Source organism: Colletotrichum fructicola (assembly GCF_000319635.2).
Source record: "Colletotrichum fructicola Nara gc5 chromosome Unknown KSG_Nara_v1_contig09, whole genome shotgun sequence".
NCBI lineage: Eukaryota > Fungi > Ascomycota > Sordariomycetes > Glomerellales > Glomerellaceae > Colletotrichum > Colletotrichum fructicola.
Genome location: NW_027094059.1, coordinates 3,456,240 through 3,473,345, shown reverse-complemented (window position 1 = coordinate 3,473,345; position 17,106 = coordinate 3,456,240). Strand labels below are relative to the sequence as shown.

General features: G+C 50.7%; 6 protein-coding genes across 6 annotated transcripts; 2 read left to right on the top strand and 4 right to left on the bottom strand.

Moving 5' to 3' along the window:
- Positions 1-99: 99 nt before the first annotated feature.
- On the top strand, positions 100-1,162 carry CGGC5_v015312 (Uncharacterized protein; the record flags this gene model as incomplete). The annotated part of the gene is made up of 3 exons (XM_066153236.1): positions 100-342; positions 512-896; positions 954-1,162. 3 exons carry the CDS (start codon positions 100-102, stop codon positions 1,160-1,162), a joined length of 837 nt encoding a protein of 278 aa, XP_066007376.1.
- A 922-nt stretch (positions 1,163-2,084) lies between these two features.
- On the bottom strand, positions 2,085-4,401 carry CGGC5_v015311 (Uncharacterized protein; the record flags this gene model as incomplete). Its single annotated transcript, XM_032022259.1, has 3 exons — positions 2,085-3,497; positions 3,550-4,347; positions 4,399-4,401. 3 exons carry the CDS (start codon positions 4,399-4,401, stop codon positions 2,085-2,087), a joined length of 2,214 nt encoding a protein of 737 aa, XP_031880913.1.
- A 1,353-nt stretch (positions 4,402-5,754) lies between these two features.
- Positions 5,755-7,403, bottom strand: CGGC5_v015310 (putative serine carboxypeptidase; the record flags this gene model as incomplete). The annotated part of the gene is made up of 2 exons (XM_032022258.1): positions 5,755-6,699; positions 6,759-7,403. The coding sequence occupies 2 exons, from the start codon at positions 7,401-7,403 to the stop codon at positions 5,755-5,757; spliced, it is 1,590 nt and encodes a 529-aa protein (XP_031880911.1).
- Positions 7,404-7,858: 455 nt separating this feature from the next.
- Positions 7,859-11,623, bottom strand: dmoA-4 (Dimethyl-sulfide monooxygenase; the record flags this gene model as incomplete). Its single annotated transcript, XM_066153235.1, has 14 exons — positions 7,859-8,016; positions 8,075-8,174; positions 8,221-8,331; positions 8,383-8,572; positions 8,621-8,975; positions 9,023-9,199; positions 9,250-9,378; positions 9,435-9,487; positions 9,546-9,661; positions 10,152-10,761; positions 10,819-11,001; positions 11,049-11,119; positions 11,173-11,346; positions 11,393-11,623. 14 exons carry the CDS (start codon positions 11,621-11,623, stop codon positions 7,859-7,861), a joined length of 2,658 nt encoding a protein of 885 aa, XP_066007426.1.
- A 755-nt stretch (positions 11,624-12,378) lies between these two features.
- On the top strand, positions 12,379-14,273 carry moxY-3 (FAD-binding monooxygenase moxY; the record flags this gene model as incomplete). Its single annotated transcript, XM_066153234.1, has 4 exons — positions 12,379-12,621; positions 12,673-12,847; positions 12,920-13,546; positions 13,597-14,273. 4 exons carry the CDS (start codon positions 12,379-12,381, stop codon positions 14,271-14,273), a joined length of 1,722 nt encoding a protein of 573 aa, XP_066007425.1.
- Positions 14,274-16,239: 1,966 nt separating this feature from the next.
- On the bottom strand, positions 16,240-16,866 carry CGGC5_v015307 (uncharacterized protein; the record flags this gene model as incomplete). Its single annotated transcript, XM_032022252.1, has 1 exon — positions 16,240-16,866. The coding sequence occupies one exon, from the start codon at positions 16,864-16,866 to the stop codon at positions 16,240-16,242; it is 627 nt and encodes a 208-aa protein (XP_031880918.1).
- Positions 16,867-17,106: the final 240 nt, after the last annotated feature.

Below are 17,106 nucleotides of genomic sequence, written 5' to 3'. Positions count from 1 at the left end.
GCGCCCGTCGTTCATGTTCTTAAAGTCGGAGTCCTCCTGGATGATTTTCTTGATTCCTTTGCCGATTTTTCATCATTTTATTTACGTTTCGTCTGGAAAATGTCTGCTGCCGATATCGACCCCGCCCAGCGGCTCAAGGACCGCAAGCCAATCCCGAAGCCCGTCCCGGCCTATCTCGCCACGGCCGGATCACCACTTACCGTGGACAAGGTGCTTTACGAGTCCGCGCAGAAGGCTCCTAGAGTTCTGGTGGAGGAGTTCACCTTGCCTATTCGTTCCGGCAAGGCGTGGAAAGCGCCCGCTGGTTCGATTGTGAGGATTAGCACACCTGAGGGACCTCAAGTTGGTAAGTTTGGGCGAATGCCCAATTCCTGAACACCGAGTGCGACTGGTGTCGACTAGTTGCGCAATACTGCCCAGTCGAAGTCCAAGCTGACATGACGCATGCGACCTGAACATCTGGAACGCTCACAACCCGCGCGAGCGTTTCTGGGCCTCTCGCACCCGCCAGCTGCACGCAAGTCACGTCTCGGTTGGCGACCGTCTGTGGTCAAACCTGCCGTACATTCGTCCCTTGGTGACTATCATCGCGGATACACTGGCGTGGTACGGCAAGGATGAGCATGGCGGACGTGTGCACGACTTGCTTGGTACACGATGTGATCCGTACATCAACAGCATCCTTAGCGGAGGAAGCTACGATTTCCAGTGCCACTCGAATCTCACTCGCGCCGTTATCCCACACGGACTGAACGAGAGCGATGTTCATGATGTTATCAACATCTTCCAGTCAACGGGGCTGGATGAGCAGGGTCGGTATTTCATGAACCCCTGCCCGGCGGGGCCTGGGGACTACATTGAGTTTCTGGCAGAACAGGACGTCCTCATGGCTTTGAGTGAGTAACTCCTTCTGGACACTGATAATGCCAACTGTACTGACACATTTTGAATAGGCACATGCCCTGGAGGTGACTTGTCGCTTTGGGGTTTCGGCGAGGACAGCGAGGAGGAGATGATCAAATGCTGCAGGCCGCTGAAGGTTGAAGTTTTCAAGATCGAAGATGAGGGATTACTACAGCGTGGCGGATGGAAGCCTGCAGAGGTTTCGCCTTACAAAGGAAGGCACGGAATGAACATTCCCCTGGGGGAGGTCCGCAGCTAAGAGAGTGACTTAGGGGCACCCTGGATGAAATGTAACAAGACGTGCGGGTGGCTCTGTGCAGCGTACAATGCAGTGACAAGACTCTCTTGTGCGCAACTCAGCAACAGCCATCCAGTTTTAAGTACACTCTATATCAATTTGGGCCCTGGAGAAAATAAGACCATCATTTCGAAGGGCTGTGGCGCTATGCTAAGCTCCTTAATAGAAGTGTGCATCGTGCATGTTGACTGGGTAAGGTTGGCAAACGTAGGGCTGCATTATTACCTGCACTGCAATTTACTCACCCCTGGAGAGGATGGAGAGTTACCAGGGACCAAGCAAGTGCCTTGCAAGTCGCGGCATAGGACACATATCCACGGTTGTATGATGCCTTTGTCACTGCAACAGGTAATTGAGTACTCAAGATGTGCTTCAATTGCTACCTTGTGCCATTGCATCCGAACATGAAAATTATTACTGAGGTCGAAATGGTCATTTACTCCATTGTATCAAATCTTAAACAACCAAACACGCTGCACCTCCACTACTTGCTCAGTACCTTGCCATCTTTCCGTGCCGCAGCCCTTCATCAAATGAACCAGTCCGACGGAGCCAGAAACTCCTATTGATTCAGTGATAAGTGCCTGGCTCTCAAGACAAATCAGATGACTAGAGGTTTGGCACTGGGTAAATGGTAGCTGTGGAAGAGGAGTGTGAACGAACCAACAGGGAGCACCTGAAATAGCTCGCGTATGTTCACTGCAATTTATTCCCCACCGAAGGGAATAAAGCCTGATCACTAGAAAAGGCACAGCTGGCCGAAGGTGCATTGCTTGCTACAACATTATGTGGATGCAGACGTGAACACAGATTGTGCGTACCAAGACAGTCAACGACTTTGTCCAATATCATTACTAAACTAAGCGATTGCAGCGCGTACAGCTTACTTGCTCATAACCTTGCCATCCTTACGTACCACAACCCTTCTTGCTGGCTTAAACCCACGAACCAGTCCGTTCCTCAGATCCCTACGCACTCCTCCTCCAGTAGCAACACCACTTCTTTTAACACCTATCCTTCTCAAACTCCTCACAACCTTGCCGTAGTCTCCAAAGAATTGATGAGCACGCACATCCCGTCCCGTCACAAGCCCGTGACCCAAAGTAGCACCCCAAATGCCCGCAACATTCACTGCATGCGCACTTGCATCCCGATCTGGTTGTAGGAGAACTGAGTAGATACATCCAGTGTACCTCACCGGCCTCAGCGCCACGTTGGCAGGGAAAACCCAGCTTTTTCCGCTGTCCATGGAGACAGGATGCCATGGCGTGACAACGAGATCACCGACACGACACATGATTTCCCTGTGGACAGGCGTCTTCAGAACGGCCACTACACGCCTGGGACCAGATGGCGTCTGTACCGCCACACCTCTTCGGAGGGTCTTAATGGGAACCTTACGGCCCGAGGCCAGGACAACTGGAGTGGAAGCGATGAAACAAACTCCTGAAGAAGTATTGTAGGAACTCATCTTGATGCGGCCTCGGTGAGTTGCAACCATATGATTTGATGGCGTTGGCGCGGGCAAGTTATCAAACGCGTTATCGAGTCTATCCCTGCATGCGATGAAAAGAGGACTGTCGACACCGTACTGAAGCGGTCCGGGATCCTTGAAGGTATTGCAAATCTGCCTGGTGTGGGCGTTTAAAAGAGAGGGCAAATAGTGCACACCCCATTTCGTGTAGTATTCTGGGTTCTTGAGAGCGAGGGAAATTTGGCCCTTTGGTTGGTCGCCTGACAGATCTTCGATCAAAGACTTGTTTTTCGGGTCATTGGGGAACTTTTGTGCTGGGACGTCTTTGATGAGAGCCTCGAGTGTTTCAATTTTCTGTGGTGAGATGTCGCTCAGCGCCTCGTGCTCGCCGTCTTCTCTCAGGGGTATGATCGATGACAGGTAGGAACAAATCTGAGAGCGGGAAAGTTGATATGCGATCTCGGACTCTGGGAGAGTGGTGGGATGTGAGAGAGATTTTTCAGTCGTCTTTCTGTAGAGAGCACTTGTCATGCGGGAGTATTCAAGTGAGGCAATGACGCTGGACTTTTCGAGAATAGAGCCTTCTGAAGTCTTGATGCGCAAATAGATGTCCCGCGACTGGCCGAATTGCAGGTTTCCGAGAGAGATGGAAAGTTGCTTTGGTTCGTCTTTTTCGTCGGGCAGGGTGAGGACTTCTTGCTTGTCGACCGAGTCTCCCGTTGTTTCTTCGAGGTCGATAACTGCTGGGAAAGTGAGCCGTAGGGTTGCGTTGATAGCATATGTTGCCTGGAGGTTGGCGACCGCGTGGACGAAAACAGTTCCCTGGCATTTGTTAGCGCGATAGGGGGTGAGAGTGGAAACCGTCTCGACTTACAATCATGCCAGCATCCGGAATGAAGGAGTAATTGCCACCGCCAATCTCGGCGATGGACTTCAACAAACCAGACCTCAGAGAGTATCCGAAGCCGAACGTATGAACTGAGGCAGGTAGCTGCTCCATGCCACGCAGCTTCGGAACGTATCCTTGCACCGGGCACATGTGATTAGGCATGCCGTCCGTCAGTACCATGATGGCAGGAACCCTGCCAGTGTTGACCTCACCACCCTCCCTGAACAACTTGATACCCTCGAGAAGTCCATGCCAGAGGTTAGTGGCGTCAATTGGCCTCATGCCGTTGATGTTCTTTTCGGCCAGTGTCTTGTTCTTCTTATTCATAGGCATCAGTTTCTGAACAACCTTAGCTTTGGAGGCAAAGGTAATGATGCCGAGTCTGTCGGTCTCGTCCATCGTCTCCAGAATTGTGCGAGCGGCATGCTTGACCAAGTCCAGGACCGATAGCCCGTAGTTTTCGGTCTTTTCTCCCGGGTTAGCGGGGACAGGGGCATTGCAGCCCATGCTTCCCGATACATCAATGACCAGAACGATGTCGCAAGGCACATGATCAATAGACTTAGAAGGTGTTTCCGGGGGAGTTATCTTGGCGATCAGCCCGTCTTTCGTGGAGAGAGGATGGATGGAAAGGGCGACATCGTCGGAAGAGGTGGGTTCCTCTGTGTCTGCCTGCATGGTGCTAGTTGTGGTCCACGCCGAGAAGGTCGACCTGATTGAGTCGGTACGGGAGACCGGAGGCGAGCTGCCCTTGGAAGGGCTTCCGAACAACCACTTTTTGACCTGGGGCATGTCAGCAGGGGATATCGTCGTCGTATTGACAGAGGGGCCAACCATCGCGAGTATGTCTCAAGCCACCGGAGATGTTGGTTTCGACTGGGTTGCAATGAGGAGAGAGTGTAGAGACAACGAAAATGCAAGTTTTCGGGTCACACATATATCAAACCGTTAATCACGGGGAGTGAATCGCCGGCGACTTGTTGATGTTCGGCCTCTCGCCGTAGATTCACTGGTCCATGTCCTGTGATGAGGGGCTGATGCGGTAAGACCGTCTAGGCTGACGCCTTTGGCTGGATTCGGCCGCAATAGAGGCCAAAACATTGCCGTGACCAATCCCTGGCGTCCAGCGCAGCCTCTGGTGATCAGCCAATTAGACCGCGCTGCTACTCTCATCTGAAGTAATACACTGTTTGCTGCCTAAAGGCAAACGCCCTCATAAACTGGCAAAATCCTTTCACAAGTTTGCTTCCCTTCGCGAAATGGAGCAATTAACCAGGCAGTGTTGGAACTAGTGTGTCAAGGCGTCTCGCCGAAGAGTGTTGTTTGTGGGGTGAAATGAGACGCCGAGGCCTCGGACCGGGGAGTCGGCACCGGGCGGTAAAGGCATTCTCTTAGGCATTCTCAGGGGCGACGGGGCGCAGTGGATGCCTGTCGGGTCGCGTGAGTCCCGTACGTCTGGGACCCGGGACCCAGTGGCGGGCGGCTCTGTTGGCGTTTGCTTCGCCCCCCTAGCAAACTGTACTCGGAGATGTCCTAGTGTCCTTGGCGGTTCATTGCGCGCGGGTAATAATTGTTGGTTGGACACAATTACGAAGAGAATAAAGGCCTCCCATTCCCACCTTCGCCATCGCTTACCGCAGTTTAATTCCTGTCCTGTTTACCGCCTCATCCTTCAACACGTTGAAAGGCTTTCCGGGTGGAATGTGTCCTGAAAGCGTCTGTGTAGACGCTTAGCTGGGTGTCAAATTTACTGGCGTAGAATCCGAGCGCTGACGGGGAGTGACTCAGACGCTGTGTCTGATGTCAGACAGCGAAGTTAGGAGGCACTTCTGCCGAGCTGGCTGTTGGCATTGATGGGTAGGCAACCGACTGGACCAAACTCACAAGATTTCAGACTTCATGCTGCCAGGCATCACTCGTGGCGGCTGCTCCTGTTTAGGCTCAGTCGACCTTTAGTCCTCAATTTCAGACCGTCCGTTTTCATCGTGCTGCCATAATATGCCAGCTCAGTGCGAAACACAAATCATGTACCATCTTCATGAAATTAGGCAGCATGATTTTCAAAGCATGCCGGACGGTTCGAGCGTTCTGCAGGGACTTAGACAAAGGTTTCCGTAAACCATACAATCCGCCCTTGGGCCAACACTCTTTGAAATCATGGTTCCTGCCGCATGCCTCCATCAACCCTACTCAAAGAGCCAGCGGAGTCGTGTCACTAAAATCCTTGATGCGCCCAAGAAGTAGCTCCAGGCTCCGATAGCCACTTCCTGCAGACCAACCGGGAAGCTCATGGCCGGCCAGTTGTACTTCATAGAACGTCACTCCTCGCTCATAACCCCAGACACCAAGGTTTCCCGCCCCAGCCATGGCCCCTCTGTTCTGTTCAGCGTGATACGGCACAAAGAATGGTGTCGAGGGTTTCTGCTGGAACCCTTGAGCACCATTCCACGTGATGTTTTGCAGCGCCAACAACGTTCCATTAGTCGGAAGGATGAAGTCGAGCGCTCCGGATCCAATGATTGTATTATTGAGCCCATCAATCACCCGTGTAAGTGTATCGTCCACAGCCGGTCCCGGTGAACGGTCATCGCCGAGGAAGCCACCACTGAGCGAGCACGCCCACCAATAGGCTGCGTCGGGAACGTTGAGGGCTTTCTTGACGTCCGCACAGTTGAAATAGGACTCTGGGGCCGAGGGCGGCACGTAGTCTCCACCATTGATTACACCCAGAGGCTGGTAAGGGAACGGGCACATATCAGTGATGTGGTAGACATTGAAGCAAGGATTGACCTCCATAACAGCGTCGATAAAGTCAAAGTAGACGCCGCAGTCTGAGGGCACCGCGTCCCATGGCCTGGGTGGAGGTGGGAAAGCGAGATGCTTGTTCAGATAGTCGGCATAGCCACACTGTTCCTTCTGGGAACGCAGGTTCGACATGAAGGTGTCGTTGAGGCCCAAAACATTATTCCAGTATTCGATAAAATCTGGAAGGATTATCTCCTGCTGGAACTGAGCATTACCAATGAAGGGGTCGTTGATGGCAATCCCTTTAATGTTGAAATATTCCGTGTCATTCTCTTTGAGAAAACCATCGCTGATGTAGGGGACATAGAATCCGGCATACGATTCACCCGTCTGGCCTGGTCAGAAAAGCACTTCAAGACCATATTGGATGTAACCACGAGTCCACTCACCAAGTAGATCCTTCGATCATGAAGGTCAAACGTGTCCATAAAGTTCCTCCAGAAGCCCTTGAACTCTCTGACGAGATCATCCTCATTCAGGATATCTGGCTCACCCGTAGAATATCCAGTCTTGACAGGTTGGTCAATCCAGACAAAATTGGTGAGCTTGTTCCAAGCGTAGGGGTTCTTCGTAGGCCCATACGTTCCAGATTCCCAGAGAATAGGTCCGTTTTCTTGCAGCAGGCCCAACATCGAAGAACAACCTGGGCCTCCGGTGAACCAGACTGCTATCTCGTCGGTGGCAGCCGGGTTCTCTGACGGAAAGAACCAAAAGAAGAGCTTGCGCGTCTCGCTTGTATTCTGTGAAATCGGCAAAACTCCCGCGTACGACTCGCCAATATCCCAGTCAACGAGCGGTACTCCGGTTCCGTTCACGGCGAAAGGCATTGTTTTATTTGTGAGGTAAGAAGTTGAGCGCGGCGCGTTTAAGGCTCGGTCGACAAATGCCGCCTGTCGTTGTCCGGCTGCTGCCCTTGCATTTTCAAAGTAGTGAACTCTACTCTTGAAGCTGGAGGCAGCAGATGGTGGCTGGTCGGCTGCGGCTGCAAGAGCTGCCAGCACTGGCAGCAGCAGCAAGTGAAGGAGCTTAACCATGGCGGTTTGCGAGCTTGAAAGAGTCGGAAGCTCCGGAGAAGTGAGGAAGAATGCTCTGCAGATGCGTTGACAAATGCAGCCGCGAATTTTCAGGACTACGTGAGCTCAAAAGCTTCTTTTCGAGCGAAATGAGCTTCCTTTAACTCTTGAATACCAGCTTTCCGTCTTTGGAAGGTAGTAATGAGGTTTCACGAGGTGAATGAATACGAGATCGACGCCCAAGGATAATGATAGTCGCTGCTATCTAAGTTGAGAAGTTTGACTACTGATTGGGCCGCTAACACGGCATCTGGTGATTGGCCCACATTTACGTCCATGATTGAATGCCGCTTTGCCGATGAACATTCGCAATCGCAGGAATGCTTGACAATACGTTTAATAACACGGATCAACGTGCATCTCAATATCCAGAACGATTGCAATGTAGACCGTATTCAGTGACTAATCTCATAGGATTACACACCCGATGTTGCCCTCTCCTCCTTAGCCTTTTCACGTTGTTCAAAGTAGTTGATCAGAAAGATGCTTGAGAGCTCCAGGACGCTCACGCCGCACATGATGGAGAATCCCATGTGGAACGAAGGAGCATATTTCCCAAAGTCGAGAATAACCACTGATACGCAACGATTCAACACGACCATTCACATGCGAGAGCATCGGGGATGACGAACCTGGGACCCACGCGATGAAAGCTTGACCAAGGGTCTGAGCGATTCCAATGACTACCGCTCGCTCCTCCATGTTCTTATGCATGATCTCGATGGCCCATGCCTATAAAGATTCAGCATGATGAATGCAAAATGGGCAAGAGACTTACGTAAAGTACCGGCCAAAAGCCCCAAGAAGCCGCATTGATGAGATACCCAGCGAATGTCAGCGCATAGCTTGATCCAATAGCGACCATGATCATACCGATCAAATTAATGATCTAATGAATTCAGTGAAAACGCGGATACTGACTATGACTTGTGATACTTACTGCTGGTATGAGCAGGACTTGCCATCGTTTCTCTAACCCATCAGAAAGCCATGCATAAAGCAATGTGGTGACCAATCCAACGGCCTGCGCAGCTGTAGGGAAAAGGTTGATCTGGTAGACTGTGAAACGGTCTAAAGATTTGAGCCATACGGAGAAGTAGTTGAGTGGCTGCGTTACCACACAATGACATCTTGTTTCAGTTAGTTTACTGCTGCGTGTTCCAAGGAAACAGTCTTACATCAACGTAAAGCTAAAGACGTAGAGGGGCCAATTAGTAAATATCTGCCAGACTCTCGACTTAGTCAATGGTTCTGGCTTTCGCCGGTCTACCGCCTCCATGCGGCGTATGTGCTTCTCTTGCTCTCCTCGCCGCATCCATCGAGCCTTCGTGATGAACGGGTTGTCCGGCACGGCGAAGAAGCCCCAAAGTGGTGCCCATATAGAGATGAAGCCGCAGAATATGAAAAGCCAGCGCCAACCAGGCAAGCCGCTTGCACCGTTTAGGCCTTTGTAGATAGCAGCTTGAAGATATCCACTGAACATGCTAGCAGCGTAGCTGGCCGAGTAGAAGATTGATATGCGTTTGGAAAGTTCTTGGGAATATTAGTGACAGTCTCTTAGTTGCACTGGCAATAATCACCTCTGGGTGTATACCAACTGCCCATGATGGTCAAAACACCGACTGCGAAAGGACTTTCTAGCAGGCCCAGTAGAAACCGCAAGGCAAAGACTTGGCGCACGCTTCGTACCGAGGCGAAGCAAAAAGTGACAATAGTCCACAAAAGCTCAGCCATTGGTAGATATATCGAGGGTCGAACTGATCATATTAGATGGAATGACCGCAAGTAGTCTTACATCAAGACATACCCTGGGTGAGAAGAAATTGAGACGGGACCTGGCCCACCAAGTAGCCGCAGGTGAAGAACGTCTGTAGAAGATTGTACTGGTTGCCTTCGAAATTCAAATCTTCTTTCATGCCACTAACGTAGGCATTGGCTACAGCGTGACTTGTTGATTTGAGCCCAATAAGGTAAGGATCTGGATAGACTCACTTATGTTGCTTGAATCGAGTAGTCTGACAAAGTAGCCGAAGGTTGCCCAACTCCTGTGTCACGGTGATGTTAGAAAGAAAAGCCCGTTGTAGCCAGAGAACAGACACTTACAAGACAAACAGATCAAGTCTTTGAACAAGCCGTTTCTCGTCTTTCGACCGAGGGTCATCCCAAATCACTTCCTGAACTCGTTGCCATTTCGTGCTAGTGACATGTGAATCCTCTGGCTGTTGAACGCTGTTTCCCTTGGAAGCCGTTTCTGATTCCATCTCATGAAGAATAACGCGAAAGATAACTTTGACGTCTGAAGACCCAAGTATGGTGTTTTGGGAATGCAAACGTAAAAGCAACTGGTCAAATCCCCGTGCAGCGTTATCATTTGACAGCCGTCGACACGATTCACTTTACTAACGCTTCGGAAGTAGGCCGAGCTACTAGTGCTGATGCAAATTTGGGAATGATGGCGACATTGAAGCATGGTGTTGGATTGGCTACTGCAAGACGTGATCCGCGATATCGCACTTGTACCCATGCTTTCTTCGGTACGAATAGGTTAGTCCAAAACCGTTCACCGCAAATTTCATATTGCAATCTGAAAGCAGTGGTGCCCTTTTACCACTACTATCAATTGCCAGAGTATTTTCCATATTTGAAACGACTCCCAGTGTGGTCGTCCCGCAATCGTTTCTGCCCTGTGCCGTAGATTCTTTCGCGTACGGTGCCGCTTTCGCCTAGTGGTGCATAGATACCTCTCCGGCGGAGTTCAGGAACCAACAAGTCTACGACGTCTTCAAAGCTCCCAGGGCTCGTCACGTATCCAACGTTAAAGCCATCAAGATCTGCAACTTTCACCCATTCCTCGAGAAAATCAGCTACTCGTGATGCGGACCCTACAGGCACCGGCCCGTTCCCGCCGATAGCCATTGCCTTTCCGATATTTCGGGGTGTCCAAATAGGAATATCGTCACCACGGTACTTCAAACTGTTGACAAGCGAGTGCACTCTACCATCAATCTTGGCATCATCGGGCTTGATCTCCGCGTCAAGATCATACTTGGAAAGGTCTATCCCGGCATTGCCGGAGAAGAATGCAAGACCTGGCTCGAAGCTTGCGTATTTCAACGCTTCTTCGTACTTGGCAGTTGCCTCCTCATCGGTTCGGCCAATGATTGGGGTAACTACCGCGAATATCCTAACGCTGCGAGGGTCGCGGCCAAACTCTGCTGCCTTCTCACGGATAGCGGCCACCCGAGGTGCTAGGATGTGGGGTGAGAGTCCTGATACCATGATAGCCTCCGCATGCTTGGCAGCAAATGCAATTCCAGCACTCATATGATGTCAGTTCCTACGGCCGTCTAGGTATATCAGAAAGGAAATCACTTACGAGGATGTTCCCGCCTGAAGAAGAAATGGCGTCCTCTGAGGGGACGGGTGCAAAATATGCGGCGCATCCACGTTGAACCTCGAAGTATGATGTTTGACCCAACGAATACCATCAGGCTCTGCATATATCTCGTTCGATTTGTCTCTCTTCAGAGCATCATCTGACCAAGAGCCCTCCCATATTCTGACTTTCCGTTAGTCATGCCTGCTTTCAGGAACGTTTCTACTTACTTGTATAGAAGCTCAACATATTCATCCGCAACTGCGTACCGCTCATCATGCTCGACGCATGGCACACCAACCTAACATGAATGTTGGTGGGCAGAACCTGCGTGGTGTTGAAATGGGTACTCACTGCTTTTGCAGCCGATTCTTTGAACGAAGTCACGATGTTCCATCCAAAACGCCCTTTAGTCAGGTGATCTAGAGTTGAGAAGCGCTTCGCAATTACGAACGGAGCCTCATAACTCGTGCTTGTCGTGACGATGAACCCAAGGTTCTTCGTCACTGCAGCCATTGCAGTCACTGGCTACCACTGGTCAATTCGGTTCTTGTACATGACGCCCCATACTCACCACAGCTGGGTCTCCCATTGGGTACTGGCAGCATGTTCTAATGGTTGGCTCTGCGCTTCCTTTGTAGATATCATGCTGGCCATACGTATCTGCGAGAATCAATGCGTTGATTTCTCCTCGCTCAAGCGTTTGTGCTAGACTCGTCCAGTAGCTGAGATCACTAAACTTGTCAGAAGCCGTGTCGTCGGGTCTGCGCCACTGGCCGAAGCACAGATGACTGGGCGTGAACATTTCAAACGCATTGAGAATGATTCGTCGTTTTTCTGCTGTCGCCATTGATCCCATTAGACGACACACAAACACCAAAGTGAAGTTTAGCTTAGACGCGAAACTCGTCTCATCGCCATCTTCCTTATTGCCAGATAAATGAATCAGCTCTACAGCTTGTACCACTACGTATTCCCTGAAGAAGACGCGACCGAAATCGGCAGGCTGCCAGACTTCTCGATCCTTTACATTGGCCCAACAGTGGGGTTGCAGATTCGCAACCGGAATCAAGAATGGCGTGCGCCACACCACATGAACGACATTGTTCTGCCTGATGAAGACCAATGTGACTTTCAGTGCCTACCGGCCACCCAAATACTTCCATGCAACCCCGGTGAACCATCTAGATGCTGCCAATTACTCCGATGCAGAAGCAGGCAGGTGGAGAAAGCAGCCATCACGACAACGTGCTCCGCTAGCTTTCTCTCCTCTTATCTCTCCCGCATCTTGAATTTCCGAGAGATTGCTAAGCATTTCCTTCTACGGCTCCAGATCTATTCCCGATTACGACAATATCTCTATCACGCCAGCATCGTTCGAAACAACGTGCTTCTGGTTCCATGCATGCGGAATCCTATCAGGCGATTTACAAATTGTGAAAAGCGTTGCGTGATTGAAGAACTACTGTCTTTTATGCCTGAAAGTTTCGGCTTTCAGCGTCATTGAAGCAGACATTCATCTCTAGTGTCCTTCATGGTTTATCCATTCAACCCAACGATATGGCCCCTACTGCAATTGCTGACCTGGTCAGTCACGACCACAACGCACATTCGAGGGAGCAGCCAGATGTTTTGAAAACCATCGATCCGCATTTTGTGATCGAGGAACATCCCATCGATGAGTATGAACCTATCCGAGCTATAGTCGTCGGAGGCGGCATAAGTGGAATTATCGCCAGCATATTGCTGCCGGCGAAAGTTCCCAATATAGACCTGGTCGTCTACGAGAGAAACTCAGATATTGTATGAACACGGTGACGCCTTATTGAGCTTTGGTTATTGACGAGGCAGTAGGGAGGTGTTTGGCACACCAATATTTATCCAGGCGTGCGATGCGATGTTCCGGCTCACGCTTACCAGGCAACATTCGCCCCCTCAACGACATGGACGGAGGCGTACGCTACTGGGCCTGAGATATTTGCCTACTGGAAACGCATCGCAGATCAGTATGAGGTGCGCAAGTATATACGTACGAGCCATACCGTGACCTCAGCAGAATGGTCCGAAGAGAAGGCGAAGTGGATTGTTAAGATTCATTCAGATGAAGGAGAATTCGTTGACGAGGCCAACTTCTTGATTACCGCCACAGGCCATTTCAGCGATCCGAAGCTCCCAGATTACCCGGGCATCAAGGACTTCAGAGGGCACCTCAGACATACGTCAAATTGGGATCCAAACTTCGACCCCAAAGACAAGCGTATCGCCGTTATTGGAAATGGTGCTTCGGGGCTTCAGGTGCTGCCGCAATTGCAGAAAGTCGCATCGAGAATCGACCACTATGCTCGCAACAAGACGTGGGTGGCAGCGCCGATTGGAGGAGAAGATCTTGCAGACTTTGTCGCCGACAACATCGAAGACGCGCGAACGAGCCCAGAAAAGTACTTGAGATTCCGAAAAGCTCTGGAAGCAAAGCTCTTTAGTCGCTTTGGTGGCATCTTCAAAGATGGACCGCAAAACGCAGCTGCCGAAGAGTCTATCCGCAAGCTGATGAAGGCTCGCCTTTCCGGAAGCGATGAGCTAGCAGAAGAGATCATCCCCGACTTTTCCGTTGGCTGTCGTCGACTGACACCAGGACCTGGGTATCTGGAAGCGCTGACGGCAGACAACGTGACGTACATCAGGGACCATATTGCGGAGTTCACAGAAACGGGAATCCGTACAGTTGACGGTATGACTTTCAGCCCTAGTACAACTCCTGCTTACTGACACTGGCTACAGGGACTCGCCGAGAGGTGGATGCTGTCATCTGTAGTACTGGGCACGACATTACTTTCAGCACTCAATTCCCAGTCTTGTGCAATGGGATCGATCTGCAGAAAGCTTGGCGGCCCGGTGGCAAGCCCGGGTTCCCTGACACATACCTCGGCATGCTCGCTCCCGGAGTCCCCAATTTCTTGACAGTACTAGGACCAAATGCCACAGGTCTAGCAGGTACCTTATGCCATGCCGTGGAAAACCAGCTTACCTATGTTGCCAAATTACTGCGCAAAGCTGCCACGCAAGGCATTCGAAGCATGGCACCCACAGCAGAAGCGACTCGCGACTTCCGGGCCTACACCGAAGCTTTCTTCCCACGTACCGTTATGAGTGAATCATGCAGTTCGTGGTACAACGGAGGGATCAAAGGTGGTAGGATTCACGGATTATGGCCTGGCAGTGCTGCGCATGTCGACTTGGTCCGGAAAGACCCTCGATGGGAAGATTTCATCTACACGTACAAGAATCCTCAAGGAAACAGGTTTGGATGGCTGGGGAATGGATGGACGAGGAAAGACGTAGCGGCGGCAACTGGTGAAGCGCCTACTGACGTGGATCTTACGCCATGGCTCGAAAAGGAGGCCTTCAGTGGGAATGTTGATTTACGGAGTTACCATGAGAGGTGGTGGATTAGTTGAGTTACTTCAAGAAAACCTCGTTACACATTGTTTACACATTCGAGGACCGAGGTTCTCTTTGTTGATTTCGTGGATCCGCCATGACCCGTGTACTGACTGTGAATTCACAGTTGCCACACTCCGTCCCCCATTGGGCGACTTCAATTAAAGGATATTTCTTTGCTAAATGTCTATGAATAATACGTCACATTGACAGAAACGAAATATTATGCCGACCTAAACCAAGATATTCAATTCCGGCCACTGTCAAGACAAAGGTTGCAAGGGTGGATACCCCAGGTAGCATTAAGGCTCGGGAAAGGAACGTGTTTTCCACGTATTGGGTAAACGGCATGACACATGGCTGACGGCTGACCACCTGAAGTCTGAGACTGCCTCAAAAGCAGGGCGTTGATTCCAGAGGGGCTGTCTGAGATCTGCCAAGAGCTGAACTCGAAAGCGTCACCCGCGTCGGAATGTGCAGCTCATTAGCATCGGTGTTGCCGAGCTTAACCCCTATCAGACACGGCCCGTGGATTTCATACCTCCAAATTCACTCTTTTTTGTTAACCCTACTCACGGAGCTTGGTCTTACTCAACGACTGCAAAGTACCCCATAAAATGCACCGTCATTTGAATGCATCTCAGTATCCCAAGAGCCCTGACGTTGCCATGACACTTCGTAACACGTAATTACACTCGCACATAGTAGAGAAATACATTGGCAATAGACTTTTAACTCACTGGACAATCATGCTGCATGCGAGAGCGGCTGACTGGTCGACGGTGAGGCGGAAAGAAATTAGCTAGATAGACTTCGTGCCTCCAGACCCGACCAGTTGGTACGCATTCCATTGGAAGGAATCTCCATTCTTGAAACCGAAACACCCTCTCCAATGAAACACAGTTTTTGCGTGAAAGACACGCACGTTGATCCGCTCGACTTCTGGATACTGATATCTGCTCAAAGTGACCCCCCCTTGCGATGGAGTTGCAAGACAGCTTGCAGGCGTGATTTGAATCAGCATGGGTTGGAAGAGGTACATCATAGAAACGGGAAATGTAGTTGGAATGACAAAATGCTTGAGGGCGTTGACCGCTCATACCATAAATGGACATGCTGCATTTTACATACATATAGCATCCTTCAGCTACATTGTGCACCAGACTTTAATTGTACCCATCAACTCAGTCACATTGGAAACTCTCTGATACATTTGCAATGCTGATGTCCACATCCAGTCTCTGCGCTTTAGCATCGCTCTTGGGCCTAGCAGAAGGTATCATAATTAGGCCTGGGGGGACTGCTCAAGAACTGGCAGCTGCGGCAATTCAAGATAGTCGCCTGGAAGTACAAAATCCCTTTGTCAGCACGCCTAGAGCGGGAGCTCTTAGCTATGGGACTTTCACAGACGGTCCCAACGGACTTTCCGGAGTTATTTAAAGCACAGGAAAAGTAGCAGATGCATCGGCGGGATATCAATGCCCACGAGAGAGCGCTCTACGCGCGAAGAGAGTGGAAAGCCAATGCGTACCAAGCACGGCCTTTGCCCAGAGTGTTGGCTCATGCGGAGATTATTCACATTTTAGCGTGGATATTTCGTTTGCTCAAGATATCAGTGAGCTAAGAATAACACTCATTTTGGCTACTGGCGAAAGGTTTGTGCGATCTCCGCCAAGCACGTCATTTTGCGCTGACAGTAAACAGGTTGCTTGGTGGATTTCCTGACGAGTTCGGAGTATTCTGGGATTTTGGATCAAGCGATTATTTCCAGACTACTGCCCTATCAACAGATCTTTCCGTCAATGGTGCAGACCTCGGCCTCTCATACCCTCGAGCTCTTACCCAAACCATTGTTTTCCCTTCGTCGGGAAGGAGCCCGTCTGTTTCACGTCGCCGTCAAGTGAGTACCGGCAACTTATCCATCTATGTTTGTGATGCAGCAAATCCCTATATCGACTCCGCGATACTTTTTGCCGTGTCTGGCTACTCGGACGCGACATCTACAACGGCAACATCCCCCGAAGCATCCTCGGCTACGACAGCCACCGTATCAGAGACAGAGCTTCCCTCAACATCGGAAACCTCCACAGAAAGCTTCACAGAAGCATTCTCGACTACAGCAGCCACTGTCTCTGAGCCAGAGCTTTTGGCAACCACATCATCTACGGTGTCCGCCACCAGCGATCTATCGACAGGGACAACTTCAGATTCATGGTCAATTCTCGAATCTCCCTCCTCGACTTCCTCTTTGACCCGGTTGACAATTGAATCTTCGCCCACGACGACGGAATCTTCGGTCTCGAGTTCTTTCGAAGAGGCTACGACGACTAGCATCCCAACAATATCTTTCCCATTGGTAACAGTGACTGCTGCTACAGAGTCATTCTTCTTACCGTCCGGATTCCCTACCAACACAATCCGGACAACGTTAGAGACGATATCGAGCAGTTTCATGGCCTTTTCGACTACGCCATCAAGTGCTGAAATATCCCCTGGCACAAAGGCAATGTCCACCAGCACAGCAACAACATCAATCGACGCAACGGCGAGCAGTTCGGGAACCAGCAATGTGAATATAGCATCCACAGAGTCTGCACCGTCATTGCCCATAGCGCAGACTACGCCGTCACCAACCCCCCAGGGCACTACCTCAGATACCTCTCAATCCTCACTTACCGCGGCTTTAGACCTGGACATTATTGCTTCGTCGCCAGCCGGGGTGAGCTCGGTGAGCTCAACAGCACAATCCTCAGGCAGCTCCATCTCTTCTGCCATCAGACCTAGTTCATCCCCCGAAACCATCACACCCACACCCAGCCCGGCGACATCCAGCCCGTTCGTGAACATACC